We start from the raw sequence: 24,066 nt of genomic DNA on the forward strand, positions 1-24,066 counted from the left end.
TTCTCTTTAGTTACAGTTAGAATAGAATATGATTTTTAATTGCTTCATTGTTTTCATATTTGAATCTTCATGCTTAAAGCTTCTCCTGATGTATACTTTGAGTATTGTTTTAATTGTCTTCATATTTTTTTAATGTTTTTATTAGCATTTTCCATGATTATTAAAAAATTCCCATGGTAAATCCCTCCCTCCGCACCCCCCACGCTTTCCGCTTTGAAATTCCATTCTCCATCATATTACCTCCCCATCACAATCATTGTACTTACATATATACAATATCAACCTATTAAGTACACTCCTCCCTTCCTTTCTCTTCCCTTTATGTCTCCTTTTTAACTTACTGGCCTCTGCTACTAAGTACTTTCCTTCTCACGCAGAAGCCCAATCATCTGTAGCTAGGATCCACATATGAGAGAGAACATGTGGGGCTTGGCTTTCTGGGCCTGGGTTACCTCACTTAGTATAATACTTTCCAGGTCCATCCATTTTGCTGCAAATTTCATAACTTCATTTTTCTTTACTGCTGAGTAGAACTCCATTGTATAAATGTGCCACATCTTCATTATCCACACATCTGTTGAGGGACATGTAGGCTGGTTCCATTTCCCAGCTATTATAAATTGAGCAGCAATAAACATGGTTGAGCACGTACTTCTAAGGAAATGAGATGAGTCCTTTGGATATATGCCTAGGAGTGCTATAGCTGGGTCATATGGTAGATCAATCTCTAGCTGTTTAGGAACCTCCACACTGTTTTCCACAATGGCTGGACCAGATTACATTCACACCAGCAGTGTAGAAGGCTTCCTTTTTTTCCACATCCCCGCCAACATTTATGATCATTTGTTTTCATGATAGTGGCCAATCTGACAGGAGTGAGATGGAATCTCAATGTAGTTTTAATCTGCATTTCCCTGATGACTAGTGATGTAGAATATTTTTTTAGATGCTTATATGCCATTCGTATTTCTTCCTTTGAGAACTCTCTATTTAGCTCCATAGCCCATTTTATGATTGGCTTGTTGGATTCCTTATTATTTAACTTTTTGAGTTCTTTGTATATCCTAGATATTAATCCTCTATCAGATATATAGCTGGTGACGATTTTTTCCCATTCTGTAGGTTGCCTATTTGCTTTTTTCACTGTGTCCTTTGCAGTGCAAAATCTTCGTAATTTCATTAGGTCCCAGTGATTATCCTGTGGTTTAATTGCCTGAGCAATTGGGGTTGTATTCAGAAAGTCTTTGCCAAGACCAATATGTTGAAGGGTTTCCGCTACTTTTTCCTCTAGCAGTTTCAGAGTTTCCGGTCTGATGTTAAGGTCTTTAATCCATTTGGACTTAATTCTTGTGCATGGCGAGAGAGAAGGATCTATTTTCATCCTTCTGCAGATATATATCCAGTTTTCCCAACACCATTTGCTGAAGAGGCTGTCTTTTCTCCAATGAGTATTTTTGGCATTTTTATCGAATATCAGGTGGCTATAGCTACTTGGGCTTACATCTGGGTCCTCTATTCTGTTCCACTGATCTACATGTCTGTTTTTGCACCAGTACCACACTGTTTTTGTTACTATGGCTCTGTAGTATAGGTTACAATCAGGTATGGTGATACCACCAGCCTCTTTTTTGTTGCTCAGTATTATTTTAGATATTCGAGGTTTTTTGTGATTCCAAATGAATTTTTGGATTGTTTTTTTCTATTTCCATGAAGAAAGCCTTTGGAATTTTGACAGGGATTGCATTAAATGTGTAGATTGCTTTGGGTAAGATTGCCATTTTCACAATATTGATTCTTCCAATCCAGGAACAAGGGATGTTTCTCCACTTTCTAGTGTCTTCTGCAATTTCTCGCTTGAGTGTTTTAAAGTTCTCATTGTAGAGATTCTTTACTTCCTTGGTTAGGTTTATTCCAAGGTACTTTATTTATTTATTTATTTTTTGATGCAATTGTGAATGGGAGTAATTCTCTGATTTCATCCGCTGTGTGTTTGTTGTTAGCATATATGAAGGCTACAGATTTCTGTGTATTTATTTTGTATCCTGCTACATTGCTGTAGGTTTTGATCAGCTCTAACAGCTTGCTAGTAGAGTCTTTAGGGTCCTTTATGTATAGAATCAGGTCATCTGCAAATAACGATAACTTGAGCTCTTCCTTTCCAATTTGTGTCCCTTTTATGTGTGTCTCTTGCCTTATTGCTATGGCTAAGACTTCCAAAACTATATTAAATAAAAGTGGGGACAGTGGACACCCTTGTCTTGTTCCTGATTTTAGTGGGAAAGCTTCCAGTTTTTCCCCATTTAGTAATATGTTGGCTGTAGGCTTGTCATAAATAGCCTTATTATATTGAGATATGTTCCTTCTATTCCCAGCCTCTGTAGGACTTTTATCATGAAGGGATGTTGGATTTTGTCAAATGCTTTCTCTGTGTCTAATGAGATGATCATGTGATTTTTTGTCCTTCAACCCATTTATGTAATGTATTACATTTATAGATTTGCGTATGTTGAACCATCCCTGCATCTCTGGGATAAAGCCTACTTGGTCAGGATGAATGACCTTTTTGATATACTCTTGTATTCTGTTTGCCAATATTTTGTTGAGAATTTTTGCATCTATGTTCATCAGGGAGATTGGTCTGTAATTTTCTTTTTTTGTTCTATCTTTGCCTGGTTTTGGTATCAGGGTGATGCTGGCCTCATAGAAGGAGTTTGGTAGAATTCCTTCATTTTCTATTTCCTGGAAAAGCTTAAGAAGCAATGGTGTTAGCTCTTCCTTAAAAGTCTGGTAAAATTCAGCAGTGAATCCATCTGGGCCTGGGCTTTTTTTAGTTGGGAGATTATTGATATGTATATTCTGCAGCATTTGGATGAAATGTCCTGTATATATCTTTTAGGTCCATTCCTTTTATGACCTCATTTAGTCCAGATGCTTCTTTGTTTATTTTTTCCTGGGATGACCTGTCAATTGATGACAGTGGGGTGTTAAAGTCACCCACTACCACTGTATTTGGTGTTATCTGTGACCTTAGTTCTAATAGTGTTTGTTTGATGAATTTGGGAGTCCCCATGTTAGGTGCATATATGTTTAGGATTGTAATGTCCTCCTGTTGGAGTGTGCCCTAAATCAATATAAAGTGACCTTCCTTATCTTTCTTGACTAACGTTGGACTAAAGTCTACCTTGTCAGATATTAGGATAGCAACCCCTGCTTTTTTTCTAGGCCCATTTGCTTGAAACACCATCTTCCAACCTTTCACCCTAAGATAATGTCTATCATTTGTAGAAAGGTGAGTTTCTTGGAGACAACAAATTGTAGGATCCTGCTTTTTAACCCAGTCTGCAAACCTATGTCTTTTTCTTGGGGCATTGAGGCCATTGATATTAAGAGATATTATTGAAAGGTGTGTATTTATATTTGCAATTTTTTTGTGTGTGTGTGGTTTCGGTTCTACCTGTGCTCTTTTAACAAGTATTTGAGTATTGCTTGTTTTTTCTAGGTTCCTTATATGTGTGCTTTTCCTTTTCTTCAGCATGGAGGTTTCTATCAAGTATTTTCTGTAGAGCTGGTTTTGTCTTCAAATACTCCTTTAAACTGCTTTTGTCATGAAATGTCCTTATTTCTCCGTCTATTTGAATGGATAACTTTGGAGGATAAAGTAACCTTGGTTGACAATTGTTATCTTTCAGAACTTGGAATATATCACTCCAAGCCCTTCTGGCTTTAAAAGTTTGTGTTGAATAATCTGCTGTAATTCTGATGGGCTTACTTTTGTAGGTAACTTGATTTTTCTCTCTAACTGCTTTCAATATTTTTTCTTTGGTGTGTATATTTGGAAGTTTGATTATAATATGGCAAGGAAAGGTTCTTTCTGGGTTTTGTCTGTCTGGGGTTCGAAAGGCTTCCTGTATCTGCATTGGCACCTCTTTCCCAATTTGGGGGAAATTTTCTTCTATCATTTTGTTGAAGACACCTACTATGCCTTTGGAGTGGACTTCTTCTCCTTCTACTATGCCCTGAATTCTAATATTTGATCTTTTCATAGTGTCCTGAATATCTTGAAATTCCCACTCATATTTTTCTATAAGTTTGTCTTTCTCTTTGTTGGCCTGTATTGGATCTGCCACCTGGTCTTCTAGCTTAGATATTCTATCCTCTTCTTCATCCATTCTACTGGTGAGATTTTCTACAGAGTTTTTTATTTCATTAACTGTGTTCTTCATTGCTAGTAATTCTGACTGGTTTTTCTTTATTATTTCTATTTCCTTATTTATGTCTTGTATTGCCTTCTTTATTTCCTTAAATTGGTGTCCTGTATCTTCTTTGATTCCTTTGATTTCCTCTTTAAGTTTCTCTTTGACTCCTTTGATTTGTTCTCTGACTTCTTTGAGCATATTTACAATCATTCTTTTGAAATCTTTCTCAGGCATTTCCTCTAACTTGTTCTCACTGGAGGTCATTTCTGATGCATTAATACTTTTAGGTGGATTTATATCATCTTGCTTTTTAGTGTTTCTTGTGTTATAATGTATATATTTTTGCATCTTGGATTAAGTTAATGCTTGGATTTTCTAGCTAGCTGGGTATACTTAGCTGTATCAATTGGTTTGATGTTATATATTTTCAGGGTAGGAGCTTGAGGTGTTAGATGTGGCTCTTAAGACTCTGAGAGTATCTACAAAGGTTCTCCTAGGGGTTGAGTTTCCCTGCTATGGGGTATTCAAGTAGGCTGAGTGGAATAAAATACAGGTAGATTTTAAAAGTTAACTAAACACTGTACCCATTCAGTCAAAAACAGCCCTAAATATGTATGCCAGAGTAGTTATTATAATAACCAGACCCTCTATCAACATAGAGGTTAAGATTTCTGGTCTGTTGAGGGATCCAAGTCTGCTTGTGACCAAATGAGACCCTTCCCTGGTGCAAACCCAGTTACCTTGGATGAGTTTGATCTCAGTTAAGTTGCTGCCTGGGTCGTGGGGCTGCTGTTGTGGTTTCTGGAGCCAGGCACTGGTTTTTCCTGCGGGGCAAGCCAAGCCTGGAAACTGTGGCCCTGCAGATCAGTTCCCCCACTGCGTCTGTCAGCAGCTAAAGCTTCTGCTGCTCCTGGATCTGTTGCTGCTTGGGCCGCTGTTACCCGTGCTGGAGCCACTGATGTTGCTGCCGAACTCTGCTCCTGCTTGGGTCAGGTTGGCGTGGCCGGGTCCCGGGCCGCTGCTCTGTTTGCCGGAGTTGGGCTCAGGCGGTGGGGGAGGGGAGGGAGCCACAGCTGCTCCGGTTCTCTCGCTGCTCCACGTGTTCTTCTACCTCGCAGTCTGTTCCTCCGTTGCTCACTGCCGCTCTCCCCTCACGTTTCCCAAGTTGCGGAGAGCACAGTGTGAGGGAAAGCTCCCGCACCTGGCTATTCTTGCAGCTGGAGCCGAGCTTGGCGGCTTTCTAGTGCGTCGCCGCCGCCGAGATTGGCGGAGCTGCCGCAGCTGCTTTTACCTGCCTGTGAGGGCTCTGGATGCTCTAGATCTCTCCTACTTCTCCGCTGCTGCTTCAATTTCCTATACACCTCACTTTTTAGTAAAAGTGTATATTTTGCTGAGTTTTTCTGATCTTTTCCCCCCAAGGCTGCTTTGGCATGGTACCTATGCCACCATCTTTACCGGAAGTCTCTGTCTTCATATTTTTATGGAAATCATTGAATGCTTAAGTTGAACTCTATTTTTCACCTTGCTTTAGACATTGTCTCCTTCTCCTCCTCTTTCTACTATCCTCCACCTCTTCCTTCATCTCTTTCTTTTTAACAGTCTCATGCTATAGCCCCTACTGACCTAGAACTTATTATGTAGCCTACACTGGCCTCAAACTTGCAGCAATCCTCCTGCCCCAGCCTTTCCAATATTGGGATTACTGGCATGAGCAACTACAGCCTTCTTATTTCTTCTTTATCCTCTGTTCCTTCTGGAATGAGTGTTTTACTAAGATTTCATTTTATGTCTATTTTTAGTTGTGTAATTGTATATTTTGGTCTATTCCATCTCATCCTTTCTCTTCTCCTTCTAACCCTCCCCTACCTCTCTAATTTTTAATATTTTTTAAATTTTTTTACAATGTCTTTAAGTTTGCTATTCTTTTTTAAACTGTAATACATTATTTATAACTTTTATAGCATTTTGTATCCAATTCATGATAGTTTTTTTCCTCAGGAAACTTGATTAAGTCTTTTATCTTTCTTCCATCTCTTAACTATTTGACTATTTGAAATATAGTCAAATAACACATTAACTGTAATGGATAATTCTAACATTTATGTTCTGAAATGGTTCTCATGCATTGATTTCTCCTTCTATTTTAGGTAATATTTTCCTACTGCTTTACATAGCAAGTGATTTTTCTTTGTAAGTAAATTTAATTGGATGCAAAACATTGTGACTTTTATCCTGGCTAGGACTAGGATAATCCTACAAATGTCAAGCTTTGTTTTGGGATGTTAAGCTTTTCAGTTTGTATTTAAGACACACAGGATATGATCAAAACTGTGCTGATCTATTACACAACAATGCACTGGGACTCTTGAGTCTACTATAGTCAGTGCTTATGATGATGGTTTTCCAAGACTGCTGCTATAGCCACATCTATGGAAAGCCAACTGCTCTGGCCTCTTATCCACAAAGACAGGTCTTCTCTTCAGACTCGTGTTTACCCACATAGCTGAGCTAGCGTATGTCCTATGCTACAAACTGGAGAGAGATCCTTCGGAGATCATTCTCCCTGGTGCTTTCTGCTTTCTGGTGCTCTGTCTTGTGACTTCTAGCCCCTTAGTGGCCTGAACTGTCAGCCGTGTCTCAGCTCATACTCATGCCTGAAAATTATGTGGGGCAATAGCAGAGCCAACTTTTGCTTTTAATCTTTAAGTGGCTATTAGTCTTTGTTGCTTAGTGTTTAGGGTTTTAAATCTTGTTGTTTTATAGTTGTTGTTTTTTTAATATTTTTTCCAGTTGGGAGGGTAAGCCCAATTTTTTTAATTCTATCAAGGCTGTGGCTGAAGCTTTGTTTTAAGGTCTGGGTATATCTTTGCTTAAGAAAATACTTTGTTAAAGGGAGTCATAAAGTAGTCACTTTTAAAAACTTTGCTTGCATTCTGATTCATCTTCCCTGTCCTCCTTTTGTGTAATTAAACACATTATAATGCTGTTCTTTACTCTTTGCTGATGCCACTACTCCAGTGTTATTTTAAAGGGAAACTATACAATCAAGTGAATAAATGACAGTAAAGCAAAGGAATACAATTAGTAAAACATTAGATTAAAAAATATGCATGCTATATGACATAAAATAAAATCAAATTCAGAAAAGTCAATGAAAGATATAGTGAGTTAATCTCTAATTATGCTGTCTTTATTTCCTTCCCTTCCTTCCTTCCCTCCCACTCTTCCTCCTTCCTCCCTTCTCTTTTTCCTTCCTGCCTTTTATCAGATCTTGCCATATAGCCTGGCCACAACTTGTGATCCTGCCAGCTCTGCCTCTTGTGCATTTAGATGGCAGATGCACACCAACACCATCTTAGTCTTTATTATTACTCTTTTTTTTTTTTTTTTTTTTTAGGTAGGGTCTTACTCGAGCCCAGGATGACTGGGGACTTGCACTATATGTAGTACCAGGCTGGCTTTAAACTCACAGCAATCCTCATACCTCTGTTGGGATTAAAGGTGTATGTTACCATGCCCAACTGAATGATTAATTTTTTGATTGGTAACTATTTTTAAAGTATTTTTTAAATAAACCTTTAAGTCATACACTTTTAGAAAATCAAATGAGCATTAGACTTTAGAACTATAATTGTGCTATTCACTTAGCCTTAGTCTGAATTGGGAATAAAATTTAGTGTAGGGAAATATTCTATGCTATATAATGTATAGTATTGAATAATTGCAATGTGTCAGAATGTTGTGCATAATACCTCATTCAGTCTTTACAATGACCTCTGAGGGTAGATATTGTTATCACTCAAGTGGTGATAAAAGCCTAGAGTGTTCATGAACAGCAAGTCAAAGGAGTGGGTGAAGCTCCAACCCATCCTGACTATGAAATTCCTGCTTTTCTCTTCTAGACTACATTAATCCTACACCAAGAAGAATAAGATTTTGTGGGGACAACAGGTTATAAAATATTTTACTCCCACTCAATTACTTTCATATTACTATTTCTATTATAATTTTTAAAAAGTTTTATTTATTTGAGAGAGAGAGAAAGAGGCAAAAGAGAGAATGGGAATGCTAGGGCCTCTAGCCACTGCAAATTAACAAATAATGGTTGGCATGCAACACCTTGTGTATCTGGTTTATGTGGGAACTGGGGAATCAAACTTTGGTCCTCAGGTTTCACAGGCAATTGCCTTCACTGCTAAGCCATCTCTCCAGCCCCAGTTGTGTGTGTGTGTGTGTGTGTTCTTGCTTGTTTGTTTGTTTTGTTTCTTCAAGGTAGGATCTCCCTGTAGCCCAGGCTGACCTGGAATTCACTCTGTATTCTCAGGGTGGCCTTGAACTCACAGTGACCCTCCCACTTCTGCCTCCCAAGTGCTAGGATTAAAGGTGTGAGCCACCATGCCCAGCTTTTATATATATTTAATTAATTTATTTATTTGCGGGGTAGGGCATGCCAGAGCCTGTTGCCACTGAAAAAGAACTTCATATTCCACTTTGTGCATCTGCCTTCACATGGGTACAGGGGAAGGGAACCCAGGCCATAAGTCATAGCAGGTATGTGCCTTAACCACTGAGCCATCTAGACAGCCACTACTTGTATTTTTTTTTTAACTAGATGTATTGCTTAATAATACAAATAATGTCAGCACTAGAAAATCTGAGTTAAGATTCATCCTGAAAGTTGTTAAAGGAGGCAAGTGCTTATGCTGTCAGAAAGTTATAAATAATCTTTGAAAATCACCATTGTGTTGTACAAAAGGGAATGTGTCTGATCAATGTGCTAGGCTTTTCTTTGGTAGCTCTTCTAAGCATTTCCTAACTTACTATGTTTTAATCAGCATGCAGAAATTGGGAGAATCAGAGATTTGGCAAGCTCCCAAAATTTCAGAGGGGCTCAAAGAGGAAGCTTTACAGGAGAGGGAATCTTGGATTTCTGTTTGGGAATAATCTCTTTGGACTATGAGGAGAGAAGAGCCAAGATGATGTTTGTGTTTTACAGGCTCTACCATAAGAAAGTAAAAGTTGGCACTATCTTTACCGCACATTGCTGATCTGACAATAGATAGATGACAGATGACAGATAGAGAGATAGATAGATAGATAGATAGATAGATAGATAGATAGATAGATAGACAGACAGAAAAAGTATTTACACTGTGTAATATAAAACACATTATACTATAACATGAAGTATAGTTTTCAATTTTCAAAAAAGTGGAAAGCAAAAGCTTCCTTATAAATAAAAATTATTTATAAGCACTTCAAACAAAAGGAGGCTCATTTTGATGAGTCAGCATTTATGAAGTGCAGGTGTCTGTGGAGCAACACACAGTCACAGAAGCAATAGACATCCTCCTTGCTTGGAAGACACATCAACCCCGCTCCAGCTCTCAGCCTTTTGGCTTTGGATAGAGAGTTTAAGACGAGGGCAGGGAGCTGCTCATACCTAGATAAAAACTGAGTCACGGGCATTGCTTTCTATAGGGCTATGCCATGTCCTGAGCAGGCACTAAGGAAAAAGGATGACTGGCTAATAATATAACCTTCCTCAAGTAAAAACCTATTTTTTTATTTTTTGAAAGTTTGTATTTGAGAGTGCCCATTTGAGAAATTGGGCAAGGAAAAATTTGAAATGATGTATATTTTTTTGATTTCATGGGTTTTTCATAGTCTTCTGAGGCGTAATGGAAGATTCATAGTTCTACTGCCATACTAACAGGGTGGCTGAAGATAGGGATGGACTCTCTCTGCCAGTTTTCTCATTTGTTTTAGAAAAGTGTGGAGGGAGTTGGAGGGATGGTTTAGCATTGCCTGCAAAGCCAAAGGACCCAGTTTCGATTCCCCAGGAACCACATTAGCCAGATGCACAAGGTGGTGGATGTGTCTGGAGCTCATTTGCAATGGCTGGAGGCCCTAGTGTGCCCGACTCTTTCTCTGTCTCTCTCTTGCTCTTTCTCTTTCCCTCTCCCTCTTTCTCTCTGTTTACTAAATGCAAAAATAAATGTAACACAATACCTCGGGCAAAGAAAATAGCCTGCATAAGTAGGCCTGAAGTAGGAGTTTTATAAGTTTTATATATTAAGGATACTGTATGCAATAGAAGGAATTGATGAACTTTATACAAAACACAAACACAGATACATATATCACATATATGCATATATATATGTATATATATATGCATATATATATAATGTATAACAGATGTATATAGTGTATATATAATATAAAACACAGGCACAGATATACATATAAATACATGGATAAACATTCAGTGCACTCACACTAGAATTTCTGAAAATACTGTATTCTTAATGGGCCTGACCACACTCTTTTTTTAGGTGATTCTATTGTGCAATTAGAATGAAGTTCTTAGATTCACTAGGACCTTTGGTAGATAGAGCAAGTCCTTGAACTCGAGTAAGGAGAAAACGTAGATCTTTATTTTGTCCTAACCTCTCACTAGAGCTGAACATTCCTAGGATACAACAAGCCATGACTACACAATTGAGAACTCAAAAGAGCCCAGGCAGAAATCACAGAAAGTCAAGTCTTAGTTGTTAGTTTCAAGCACTTCTGCTCACCATGACATCAAAACTGCAGTAACCAGTAGACCTTAGAATATGTTCTTTCATCTGTAGTAAAGAATGGCATATGACAACCTGGTTTTATCTCTGAGCCCAGCACCTGGAAAGTGTAAGTAGGGGGAACATGAGTTAAAGTCAGCCTCCACTGCATATGAAGTGTAAGTCTGGGCATTATGACATACCACCTCCTCAATACAATACAGTAGGGCTGGGAAGTCAGTTCAGTGGTTAAAGACACTTGCTTGCAAATCTTACTGGCCTGGGTTTGACTCCCAAGTTCCCACGTAAAGCCAGATGCATAAGGTTGCACATGTGTCTCCAGGTTGTTTGCAGCAGCAAGAGGCCCAGGTTAACCTTCTCTCTCTTTCTCAAATAAATATTTTTAAAAAAATAGAGTAATTGTGTCCTACACCATACCGATAAAGTTTTTTGAACATTATGCTTACATATAATAAGAATTCTTGGGCTGGAGAGATGGCTTAGTGGTTAAGCGCTTGCCTGTGAAGCCAAAGGACCCCGGTTCGAGGCTCGGTTCCCCAGGTCCCACGCTAGCCAGATGCACAAGGGGGCGCACGCGTCTGGAGTTCGTTTGCAGAGGCTGGAAGCCGTGGCTCGCCCATTCTCTCTCTCCCTCTATCTGTCTTTCTCTCTGTGTCTGTTGCTCTCAAATAAATAAATAAAAATTAAAAAAAAAAAAGAATTCTTAGTAGCAGAGGCCAGTAAGTTAAAAAGGAGACATAAAGGGAAGAGAAAGGAAGGGAGGAGGGTACTTAATAGGTTGATATTGTATATATGTAAGTACAATGATTGTGATGGGGAGGTAATATAATGGAGAATGGAATTTCAAAGGGGAAAGTGTGTGGGGGGGAGGGAGGGAATTACCATGGGATATTTTTTTATAATCATGGAAAATGCTAATAAAGATTTAAAAAAAATCTTCATAATTTTAAGTATTTTTGTCTTATACTTTCATTAGTCAGAAAATGGTGCCTTTAGGATTTCCCAATGTGTCAAAGGCATCCATGGTTCACACAAGAAATGTTAAAAAAAAAAAAAAAAAAGTCTAAGAATTGTGTACTTAGTCAGTGTGGTCACCTTGGGGAGTGCAGATGAAGACAAACTTCTTTATTTTACTGCACATACATGTGCAGTGTTTGCTTGTATGTGCATGCACTCATGCTCATGCATGAGCATGTTTGTCTAGAGGCCAGAGGACAACCTTGGGTGTTTTCCTCTGGGTTGCTATCCATCTTTTTTAAAACAGGGTCTCTTGCGTTACCTGGAGCTCACAGATTAGGGTAGACTAGCTGGCCAGCAAACTCCAGGGTTCCACATGTGGGTCTCCACCTCCCCAGCACTGAGATTATACATGAGTATCGCTGCTCTCAGCACTTTTACATGGGCACAAGGAACTGAACTCAGGGGCCATAACTTTACCCATTGATCTGTCTTCCCTGGCTCAGAGATCAACTTCTTCAAAATTATTTTGAATTTAAGTGAGATCCTGTTGTCTCAGCTATTAACAGAGTTTCAGCAGCATAAAGCGGTATTTGAATCAAAAGAATGTTTACATTAATTGTTCTTCCTGGATTAACATCATTCCCCTTTACCTTCACCAGTTGATTCACTGCTGAATCTCAGTCTCTGTCTTCACCTCTTATTCTCAGCTGTTACAAATGACAGGAAACAATCCTTTGCTTGCTAATTCAGTACTTTCAGAAAAAGGCAATGTGCATTTTTTGCTTAATTTTTTAAGTCTAAAATATGTGATTTATAAGGTCTGTTTTGCAGTGCAAGTGAAAGGATCTATCTAAAATTGATTTCGGTAAGCTCTAATTATACAGTATATTTCATAGCAAGCTTTACAAAATCTCAGCTTGGAGACAAACCTCTGTTAGCAGTAAGATGTCACTACAATGATCACTGTGTCAAATTTAATTTACAGATAAATAAAAGGAGACCTTGAAAGCCAAATTGAGTTTGAAGGTGGGCATTGTATTATTACAACTCTTAAGAAACAATTCCTGGCATTACCTTTCAGAGGGGCTTGTTACCTTTGCATTCAAGATATTCTTTACCCATCTCCTCTGGTCCACAGTCAACTGGTGTCTCCCCCATCTGGAAACAGACCCTCACTATGTATATTACTTGGCCTCCATTCCCCTGGCACAATTTCTTCCTCACAAAACTTAGCCCTAATGCTTAGATGCTGCCACAGTGGGTTGAATTATCCAATCACTGTCATTAAAGGTGGCAGCCATGCACTTGAGAATGATGTGGGAAAACTCCGGTGAGAGCGATAATTAAAGTTGGAAAATGAAGGGTCACCTTCTTTCAGTCAGCTCATTGGGTTTGGCGGTACAATAATTCCAAAGCAGTGGGGGATATGCTCTGCTCAGCAAGGCAATATCTAGGTGCACACACATTATTTCTGTGGGTTCAAATGAGAATGCCATTTAATTGTACTTAAAATGTTATCTTTTGGATGAAGAGTGAAAGTGTTAGAAATTAGTCATAAGACCATAAAAAATGAATGAACATAGTCTAATGAATATATTCTAATGAATATATTCTAAAGGGGGAAAATGTTAGAGAAAAGAGTGCATTGTTTTCTCATTAAAAGAAATTATAAGAAAGGAAAACTGTTTTGGCAAAATGGGAAAGAACATTTAAGAGTCTTTGCTCCCCTCCTAACTGCAGGGTAGGAAACAAGGAGCTTCATCCCAGCTTTCGGGTCCACTTTTTGTCATTTCTTAGTGGCCATTATTATGCACTCTTACTCCTGACTTTCAAGACAATAAATAAGAAAAATTTCTTTTTAAGGAGAACATTTTTGTCCCTGTCATATTGACAAAGTCTTTCTAAAAATCTCAGGTCCTTTAGAAAATAAACACATGGCATTCTTGTTGTGTAAAGTTAACTGTGTCGCAGTGTATGCAATTGCAACATGACATGTAGACCATGAAGACTCCTCAGGAAGTGGATGCCCAAGACTTCTGATGACTCGTGACAGTTCCCTTCACATCGCACGGGTTGTCATGAGGACAACAAACTCTATCTGTTCCACTCAACAAGATCTGTGTCCACATAAGGGAGCATGCTGCAGCATTTAAAGCTAATGAAAGGACACAAAACAATCTTGATGGGCCAGGCAGTAGTGGGCTTTGTAAGACTGTGCAATTTATCAGGTTGTATATAGGTAAATATTCATGAATTTCGTTAGATTTAAAATATTTAAGAATATTTGTCATTAGAATGTGCTAAGTGCTATCTTTTGTCTTCGTAGAAAAAATCATTTCCATAATATAATCCTCCCCGACACACACACACACACATTCTCTCTCTCTCTCTCTCTCTCTCTCTCTCTCTCTCTGTTGAAACTTTAGCCTCTATTCACTACAACTCATTGGAAGAATAATAGAAAGAGTGGGGAGAACATGGTTGGAAAAAGGGAGAATGAATGAATAACTCCAATCAGACTCTTAAAGAGAAAATACCTGATTCTCTTTCAATATGTGTACAGTTTTTTTTTTAATAAAGATTTTATAAACATAGTGGACTCATTTAGCAGAAGGTTGTTAAAATTATTTGGTAAATTACCTCCCACTGAAAAAATATAAATAACCTACATAAGATATTCTGCCTTTGCCGTAGGTTTATATTTAAAATTATTTATAGCCTGCAATTTCTCCCTAAGGTCATCACCTTCATAAATACCAGCCACATACAGTGAAAACTAACTCCATAAAATGAGTATTTCATTTCTCTTCTTTCAGCTTATGTAGATACTTGGTACCCATTTATGACAAAGGCTCGGATTGTGAGGATTTTTATGAGTCCTTGAGCTTGTTTCTTTTTTATCTTTCTATGCATCAGCAAAGCAACTGGCAGATTCTTTAATAAAATATATTATACACATTAATATTTATAAGCCTATGAATTGGATATTTAAATAAACATTCACCAACTTACGCCAGTTCTCTTGTTTCCGATGTTAAATCACACTTACATTGTCTGGAAAGTCAGTCTTTAGTTCAGTGACACTTTGACACCAGTATGCAGCAGTTTTTTCACTGATGAGCTCAATGTTCAGGAAGGAGCTTTGTCCTGGGCCGTACATGGGGCCAGAGGTGGTCCCCCTGATGATTCTGGGTGAAACATTTGTCACAATGTCCTGATGAAAAAGCAAAGATATTGGATCTCCTTTTGACAAAGAAAACTAAGATTGTCATTATATACTCATTTTCACATGACAATATTTTACCAGGTCTCTTCTCACATTTTTGTAGATGAGTTTTTAACAGACTTTAAATTACACTTGAATATATACTGCTTCCAGATGAAATAGTCAAATAAAATATTTATCAGGTTTAGTTAAATGACTTCCTATAATTCTAGATTTGGCCTAGTGAAAAAAAATGAAAATATCTAAATTTACTCTCAGTAGTTTTAGGCATACATATTTTAGTTTGTTTGCATTTAAAAATTAAAAAATCTAAAAGTACAGTGTCAGTCTATTTAATCAAAATATCACCAGTCACAGCTTGACTTCAGTGAGTTGATGTCTGCACTAAAAGATATATAATTTTGCTTAAAAGCTCTTACATTGCCAATCAACCAAGAAAAAAAAAACATTATTATTACTAGCTCATCAACCTTTAATAAACATTCTAACAAACTTGGTGAAATTATCTGTAGGATGTGTGTGTGTGTGTGTGTGTGTATGAGAGAGAGAGAGATAGAGATGTGAAGATTTATATTCAGAGTCAATAAGAACACAGTCACTTTTTCCAAGATTGAAATGAGGTTATCAATAACTTCCTGATAAATATAAACAGTAAACAGTAAAATTAACTTGCTTGTTAAGAGTAATTAACAATCTACAACTGTTTGTAAAGCTGTATTAGCAAAGTAAAGTAATTATATTTTATAAAACTAAAAGGAAACAAAGAAGGAAAAATGTTTTTTGCCAACTTCCAATTAAAATTAATTTTGAATAAAGGTCATTTAGTTAAGGATTTATCAGAATTAGTCTTTTAAGTACCCCTCCTCACCATCTTGTCACTTTTAGTAAGATAACATGAACCCCCATTAGTATATAGCAATTAAGGTCAATTTACATATTTTAATTAAGAACCACCCCATATAAAACAATTAGTGTAATAGGCATACTAACTGGATTTCATAACATTTGGACGTTTTTCCAACTAGATAGACAGGAAACCTTAATTAGCATTAATTAGTGCTGATCTGCATATGTTTGATAAGGCATACCCTTGCCACAAAAGATTATTTATTCCTGAATCTGCCAAATGCTACAGTTGCAGAGGATAAAAGGACTTTTCTTCACATTGCATGTTAATTTCTGTTAATTTACATTTAGTTTTACATTTGAATTAGTATATTATAAAATAAATGCTATAAATGTTACAATAAGCCTCTTTAAATATGTACATTTTAACTTATAGGAATCATGCCAGTTAATTTTTTTTTTTACTAATTAAGCCATTCCATTTCTATTGTGTTTGCCTGCAATATTACCAGCCTCTCTTTGATTTGCTACTGAGAAACCTTGTTACACAATTTTAGCTGCTAGAATGACAAATAGAATCAATCCAGGAAGCTCACAAGACTGGGTTAAATTCCATCCTGGAAAATGCTAACGCGTAGCTGCAGCGTCCCAGCAGGGGGCTGTGGACAGCTCTCTGCCTAGGTACTTTTCTATTACTGGGGCCCGAAAACACCATTCTGAGAATGTTCCTTTTGAATGAGTCTGTTTTTCTTCTCTATTCCAATTTTCAGGGTTCACACTCTTCAAGCCTTAAGGTCCTTCTTTTCCCTGTTCTAAGTGTTTTTGCCCTAGATAAATTTAAACTAGGCAACAACCTGTACTCTGTGCAGAAGTTCTTGACCAAAGGAGGTTCAAGGAGTTCCTCCTATTCAGTTCCACAAGATAAGGCATGATAGAAAGACAGGGAAAATTAAGGGGTCATAGGTAAGGAACGCCTCACTCCAGTCTTACTGAAGTCTGTCACCCACTAAGGGCCACCAATTCTCCATTATTAGCACCATTTGCTGTGAAGATTTTCATTCTATAGAGTTATTTCAGATAAGAATGTTAAGACAGCAATGAACCAAGCTTAAGGCTATGCATATATGCATGAGTATGGCCTTACTACTTTCCCAGTTATAAATTTGCCATGTTCTGGGAATATCACAAACAAGATATAAACTTCATTTGCATGAAAATATGTGTCTAAACTCCCTTGTGCAACACTCATGACCTATGGTTTCTAATCATGTTAGTTGTAATCTTATCCAGACTCCCAGGAACCACTCTATGCTATGATCTCATTTACTAGAAAAACAAACAAACAAAAAATGGAAGAAATATAAAGGTTTCTTAGCAAGCCTTTGTGCTGTAACTTCAGAAGCCACCACAACTTTATGCAATTAAACACAGTAAAGAGTGAGTCTGTTGAGAAGCCCACACCCACATTTGTGTATATACTGTCCCTCTTATTAAATACCTCTTTCTTGCATAATTCCCATGTTACTACACTTGATCTTAGCCAAAAGTGATATAATTCCCATGTTAAAGTCTATGTTAAAAAATTCCTCTTGAATAAACTCTAACTCTGCTTCCTGATGGGTAATGCTGAAATTATTTTTGTTTGTTTGTTTTCTTTTCTTTTCCAAGGTTGGGGATCACTCTAGCCCAGGATGACCTGGAGTCTCAGGGTGGCCACAAACTCATGGCACTTCTCGTACCTCTGCACCCCAAGTGCTGAGGTTAAAGACATGTGCCACCAAGCCTGGCTGAAGTTCTTTTCTAAGTGCAGTTCAGAATCATCTGAGTAGTGGTCTAAGAAAAGAACTTCAGCTGCCCCAGGCCTGGTCATGTAGAGCTGTGTTTCTGGCCCTGAGCCTGCTGGTACTAAAGCCAAATATTGTGTATTGAGTTTTCCTATAAATGACGTTGGACTGATCTTTCCAGGTACACAAACATTGTTTCTTAAAGAAACCTACACTAAATCCTATAGACTAGGTCTTGTCCTAGAACATTGTTTGCCACTTTACTTCACTGAACACATCAGTGGTTGGTGTCATCTTCATAGTACAGGCATAGGAGTTGTACCTGGTGCAGTCCTCTAAACCTGTGGCCCTACCCACTTCCTCTAGCCCCCTCAAGGATCGCTTTAGTTGAGGTTCAATGCAGCTCACTTTCACACCCCAATCACAAAAAAAAAAAAAAAACCACCCACAAAATGAGTAGATACCATGTCAGACCACCATGCAATAGATACCACCTACCATATCCTGCCATTCCTAGTCTGTCTAGCCTCTCTGGGACAGGAAGCAGACTTAAGAATCCTAGTAGGCTAGCCTCAATCAAATACAACCTAATGTCTAGTCCTTTCTGGCTAAAACAGATGTGAATTCCTAAACTGGTCCATGGCCATCTAGGGTATTTCTCAGCTGTTAAGTCCATCAGCAACTTTACCAGCCATTGCTGTCTCTTTCTTATATCTGTATGCGATGATTGCACTAGATCTGCACAGGAGAGGGGGGATTCTTTAATATCACAAAACAACAACAACAAAAAAAGACATAGACTATGTGAGTTTCAGTTATAACAAAAAAGGAAAGTCTGCTTGGTTCAGTCATTTTAAGTCATGTTCTATGCAGATTAACCCCTCCATACAAAAATTCAGCCAACCCACAGTAGTTACAAAAGTAAGTCAGCTGACAAAGTTTAACTGGAAGGCAGTTAGAATATACTTCTTTATGGGACTAGAGAATGTAGATGTTTCTGATGGGGCCTGAATGTTCTTCAAAGTCTGCTTTATTCACTCCTGGATTAACAAACTGGCACCCCACTTGGTATTGTAGAGTATGAGAAATGCAGGAAAGAGAAGGCCATTGAATTTGCAACACTGCCTTGCCTTGTGTTTTGGACACAGCCATGGACAGTGTGAAGCAGGTTTGCTGGATGCCTGCAAGGAAACCCCATAAGTCATGAGGATGGGATATGGGCTGCAGTGGAGACCCGGAGGAGATGCCAGTACCATGAGATGACTCCTAAGGAGAGCTGCTGGCCCTGGATGAAGTTTTCCAGGACTGTGAGTAGCCTCTGTGAGTAGCCTCGCTGGGGGGCCAAAATTGGAACTCCAGAGACTTGCTGGTTAGAATTATTGGACTTGGAGACTGAATAAAGTTGTTGGACTTGTAGCTACATAGTTTGATGTTTGCCCTGTTTAAATTTTGTATTGGTTGAATATTTCTTTGCTATCCCCAATGCCATCTTTTGCAGTGTGACAATGTTTATTCTGTGCCATTATGGGTTTTTTTTGGATGGGGGGTATTTTTTGGCATTATGGTTCAGTTAAAAGATCTTGAATTATAAGGATGTTTGAACATCATAGGGATTGATGAAATTTATGGGGACTTTTAAAGTTGGATATATGCATTTTATATCATGTATGGTAATCAGTTTATGGGGGCCAGGGGAGGAATGTGGTTTGATTCAGGTGTCCCCCATAAGCTTAGCTGTTTTGAATGCTAGGATTCCAGATGATGAAAGTTTGGGAATTAAAGTCTCTTGGAGGCAGTGTATTGTTGGGGGTGGGCTTATGAGTATTATAACCAGTGCCCCTTGCCAGTGTTTGGCATACTCTCCTGCTATTATTATCCATATGATGTTGGCCAAAAGGGTGCTCATGCCATCATTTTCCCTGCCATCATGGAGCTTCCTCTGGAGCCCATAAGCCAAAATAAGCCCCCTTTTCCCACAAGCTGCTCTTAGTAGGGTGATTTCTCTCAGCAATGAGACCCTGACTGCAACAGCAGGTAAATGCCTCAACCAATAGCCATCTTTCAAGCCCTCAAGCAAGCATCTTTAACTACTTGGCCATCTCTTCAGCCCAAAAGAATCTTTACAACTGGCCAAAGTATAGATAGCTACTCTGTAGAATTTGTGATTTAACAACAAATTAATTAGCAACTTCAAAGAAATGTATAAACTCAACACTTTCCAAGTTTAACTAAAGAGATGAAAATCTAGTATGATCAACTAGTAATAAATATTAATAACAGAAATGTTATCTACATTGTCTTTCTCAAATTAAGACATTTTTTCCTACTTTGCCAAAAACTTCAACTGATTTGAGATTTATTATTATTATTATTATTATTATTATTATTATTATTATGATTTTTAGATTAGGTAAAAGAAGAATAGGTCTGGAGAGATGGGTTAGCAATTAAGTGCATTTGCCTGTGAAGCCTAAGGACCCCGGTTCCAGGCTGATTCCCCAGGACCTACGTTAGCCAGATGCACAAGGGGGTGCACACATCTAGAGTTCGTTTGCAGTGGCTGGAGGCCCTAGCACGCCGATTCTCTCTCTCTCTATCTGCCTCTTTCTCTCTCTGTCTGTCGCTCTCAAATAAATAAAAATAAACAACAACAACAAAAAACTAGAATGAAAATGTGGATACAAACAAATTATCCTTGGTTATGATTAAAGTTAGACTTTCAATAATTGGGCAATACTTTACTGAAGCTTTTATTCTGGGAATACTGGAATTTGAATTGATTTCATAACAGACCATTTTGCTTTAATATTTAATAGCTAAGTCATATTAGTATTGCTTAGGGGAGTGATATAACAAAATAAACATGCTAGGAATAGTTAGACTAGATAGAGTTCATTCTCTATAACAAATAAGGTAAACTATCATAGCCCTGATCTTCAGTTCATCAACAAGGTTCAGAATTTTTAAAAATAGATGTTTATGAAGAAGGAAGTATTAGGAGATTTTGCTGCTTTATGAGCTAATGTGACTACTATTATAAAAACAAATGGTCATGACCTCTTAACACATGAAGTGATGATGGTGATTTTCAGCTTTTTAGTAAAGAGATTTAGATAGTAAACAGACTGGTCATATTTGTTTTAGTTGATCTACTTGACCTTTCTTATCCTAAGAAAAAATAATTATACTGTTCCCATGGTTACTACTGAATGAAGATAATACAATGGCCCCAACAAAAAGAAAATATAAAAACAAAGAAAGCTTTGTGGAAATGTCTCAGTAAAAGACTAGAAAACAAACTGGGTTCCAACAAAGATGAAAATGAAAACTAAATATGAGGACTGAATCCCACCTATTTATACCACCATGGATAAGTTTTATAGGCACACTGTTAAATGAAAAAGGTAACGTGTAGAAACATAGAGAGACTGTATTACCTACAGTGAGCAATGCAACACAATAAATTGTCCATTGAAACATAATAATGTGGTAAAACTATGAACATATGCACAGGAATAACAAAAAAATATCATAGAAAATGGAGTCAGCGCTCAGATCAGAAGCAGAGGCAGGATGGGGGCTGATGGAACAACAGATGCTTTCTGCAAGCATTAGTGATACGTGATCTCCAAAGAGGCTTTGTTACTCATGTGTAGAAAAGCAGAATGAACTACCCATCAATGAGGTGTGTAGGTATACTCTATGCTTCTATGATCTATAGAAGAGGTTGTATCAGTTTATCTGAAAAGCCTATACCTTAAATGTAAGGGACTGTTTATTGAAGCAGACTGTGCAGCTCAGGTTGACCTCAGCCTCGCCGTGTAGCTGAGGCTAGCTTTGGAGTCCTGATAGTCCCACCTCTATCTCCCAAGCACTAGGATTACAAGTATGAACTATTGTGCTTAGTTTTCTGCATTTTTGTTAAATTTCAAGATTTTGCTGTGATTGTTTTGTTGTCAAAAATGTATTTTAATGATTTTATTTTATAAATCAAGATTTCAAAACTGAAAGATACCCCAGGACAAATTGTTTCATAAATCATGTCATGTTCTAAATATGTAGGGTCAAATAACACATTAGTCCATAAAATAGGAGACTCACTTTGTAAATAAGTCTAACAACAAAGATAATATAAATGACCACCACTTTACTAGCACATTGCTGCCCCAAGAATAGCAAAAATGAAGTTCAACACTAACCCAATGCCTAGAACACCTTCATTTCTATCATTTACTTACTTTATGAAATAATATTTTATTGACTCTATGGGCTAAGTACATTAATATTTTTTTTACTCCCAAATGTAATCATTAAAAACTTCTTGTGAGCCAGGCATGTTGGCACATGCCTTTAATCCCAGCACTGTGGAGGCTGAGGTAGGAGGATCACCATGAATTCAAGGCCACCCTGAGACTACATAATGAGTTCCAGGTCAGTCTGGGCTAGAGTGAGACCCTCCCTTGAAAAACCAAAAAAAGAAAAAAATAAATCTTTTGAAATAGGTAGGATGAGATTGATTTTAATAAATTTTCTGTTGCATTTGTGTGTCTTACATAAATGTAGAAATCAGAATGTAAATATGTGACAGAACTTATCAGGACGATCAAAGATATTTATCTACATGGAAAATATAAAAATAATAATGTTCTCCTAGAAATGTAAAATAAATTATCAAGCAAGTTGTTCAGTTGTAATTGCCGAAAAGTGAATAACTTAGATTTTTAAAGCAATAGTTTTATTCATATGTAATATTTAGTCATCATTCAAAGCCTTAGAGAAAATAGGAATTTTTGTACTTGTAAGCATCATAGTTAAGACTAGATCTCATGTGTACTTATGTCATATTATTAATGATAATGATATTATTGACCTGTTAATATCTGATTTATATATCAATAATTAGAATTTATATTTGCTGCAAGCAAAGAAACCCATTTGAAGAAGCTAACTTAATGAAAGTGAAGTGAGGCATATTCATTGTAAGAGAAAACAGTATTTCTAATAATGTAAGGAAGAAAACAACTATACTTCAATCAGGAATAGTTTCCTTTTCTAATTGCTTCTATTTGCATCTCTCTTCTCTCTCTTTTCCTCGCCATTATTCCATCCCTCATCTCTCCCTTTTCATCCTTTCACCCTACTGCTTTTCCTTTCCAGAAGAGTTCCTCTACGTCAGTCCATATGATAGACACCTGACAGCCCCTCAAGTGTACAATTTTTAGCTGTAGGCACTGTCCAACCTCGTAACCTGCTAGGGTAAACTTTCAACCTTAGTAGCTGAGATGCAGACAAATTTAACATGAATATATATTCTTCTCCTGCTTAATTAACTGTGCTTAGCCAGGCAGAATTAATTAGAGTTTGCATTGATGCTCACATAAATGAAGATGGAGAAAGTGAGAGCTGGGCAAGTATTAGCAGAGAAAACTATTGCACAGTGGGACAGAGTGATAGTGTAACTGATAACTTGCTTGCCACAAAAACATGAGAATGTGAATTTGAGATTAGCACCCTTATACATGCCAGGTGGGCACAATGACCCTCCTGTAACCACAGTACTAAGAAGGTGGGAATAGCAGATCTCTGGGCATGCTGACAGACAGAACCAGATGAATGAGAGCTCTGAGTTCAAGCGAGAAATACTTTCTCAAACAATGAGGTGGAGGGCCAGAAGGATTGCTTAGTGGTCAAGGGGCTTGCCTAAAAAGCCAAAGGACCCAAGTTTGATTCCCCAGGACCCATGTAAGCCAAATGCACAAGGTGGCACATGTGTCTGGAGTTCGTTTGCAGTAGCTGGAGGCCCTGGCGCACCCATTCTCTCTCTCTCTGACTCTTGTCTCTCTTAAGTAAATAGACTAATTAAAAAATTAATCTTCGATAGTGTCATTATTTTAAAAAAATGAGATGGAGAATGATCCAGAAAAATACCTTTGGCCTTTGGTTTCCACATGTACAGGCATGCACCCACAACATGCAAACATGCATACACACATGTACACCACACACGCATGCACGCACACACATACACACACACATGCACACACACACACACACACACACACATACACACACACTTACTAACACAAAAGGAGCAATTATTGACATAGGACTCTATGTAGGTTAAAAACAAAATCTTTACAAGAAAGTTATCACATGAACATGAGTAGAGTATAACAAACTAGGAGAATTGCTAGGAAATGGAGAAAATAATTACCTAGCGTAATGTAAATTCTTAATAATTTTGATTCCACTATGATAACCCATTGTCTATTCCTGTGGCCCAACATTGCAAAATGTGAAATAAGCGTTGATGTTCTCCCTTGCTTTAGAGTGAACCTGGCATTCTGCAGCCCCAATGTGCTGGTATGCAGAAGATGGTTGACACAGAGTGGGGAATGGTATTCTCAACCATATATTTGGCTGGAATGACTAAGAGGACAGAATTAGTGCATCAATGGAAGATCTAGAGT

At 37.7% G+C, this 24,066-nt stretch overlaps 1 protein-coding gene across 1 annotated transcript in view; it reads right to left on the reverse strand.

Moving 5' to 3' along the window:
• Positions 1 to 24,066, reverse strand: part of Dpyd (dihydropyrimidine dehydrogenase) — a 1,202,971-nt gene that overhangs the window by 402,248 nt on the left and 776,657 nt on the right. Inside the window, exon 14 of the mRNA XM_045137960.1 lies at positions 14,790 to 14,954. Coding sequence (XP_044993895.1) covers positions 14,790 to 14,954 — 165 coding nt within the window. The remainder of the gene's footprint in view (positions 1 to 14,789; positions 14,955 to 24,066) is intronic.

The sequence above is a fragment of the Jaculus jaculus genome, chromosome 19 (assembly GCF_020740685.1).
Source record: "Jaculus jaculus isolate mJacJac1 chromosome 19, mJacJac1.mat.Y.cur, whole genome shotgun sequence".
NCBI lineage: Eukaryota > Metazoa > Chordata > Mammalia > Rodentia > Dipodidae > Jaculus > Jaculus jaculus.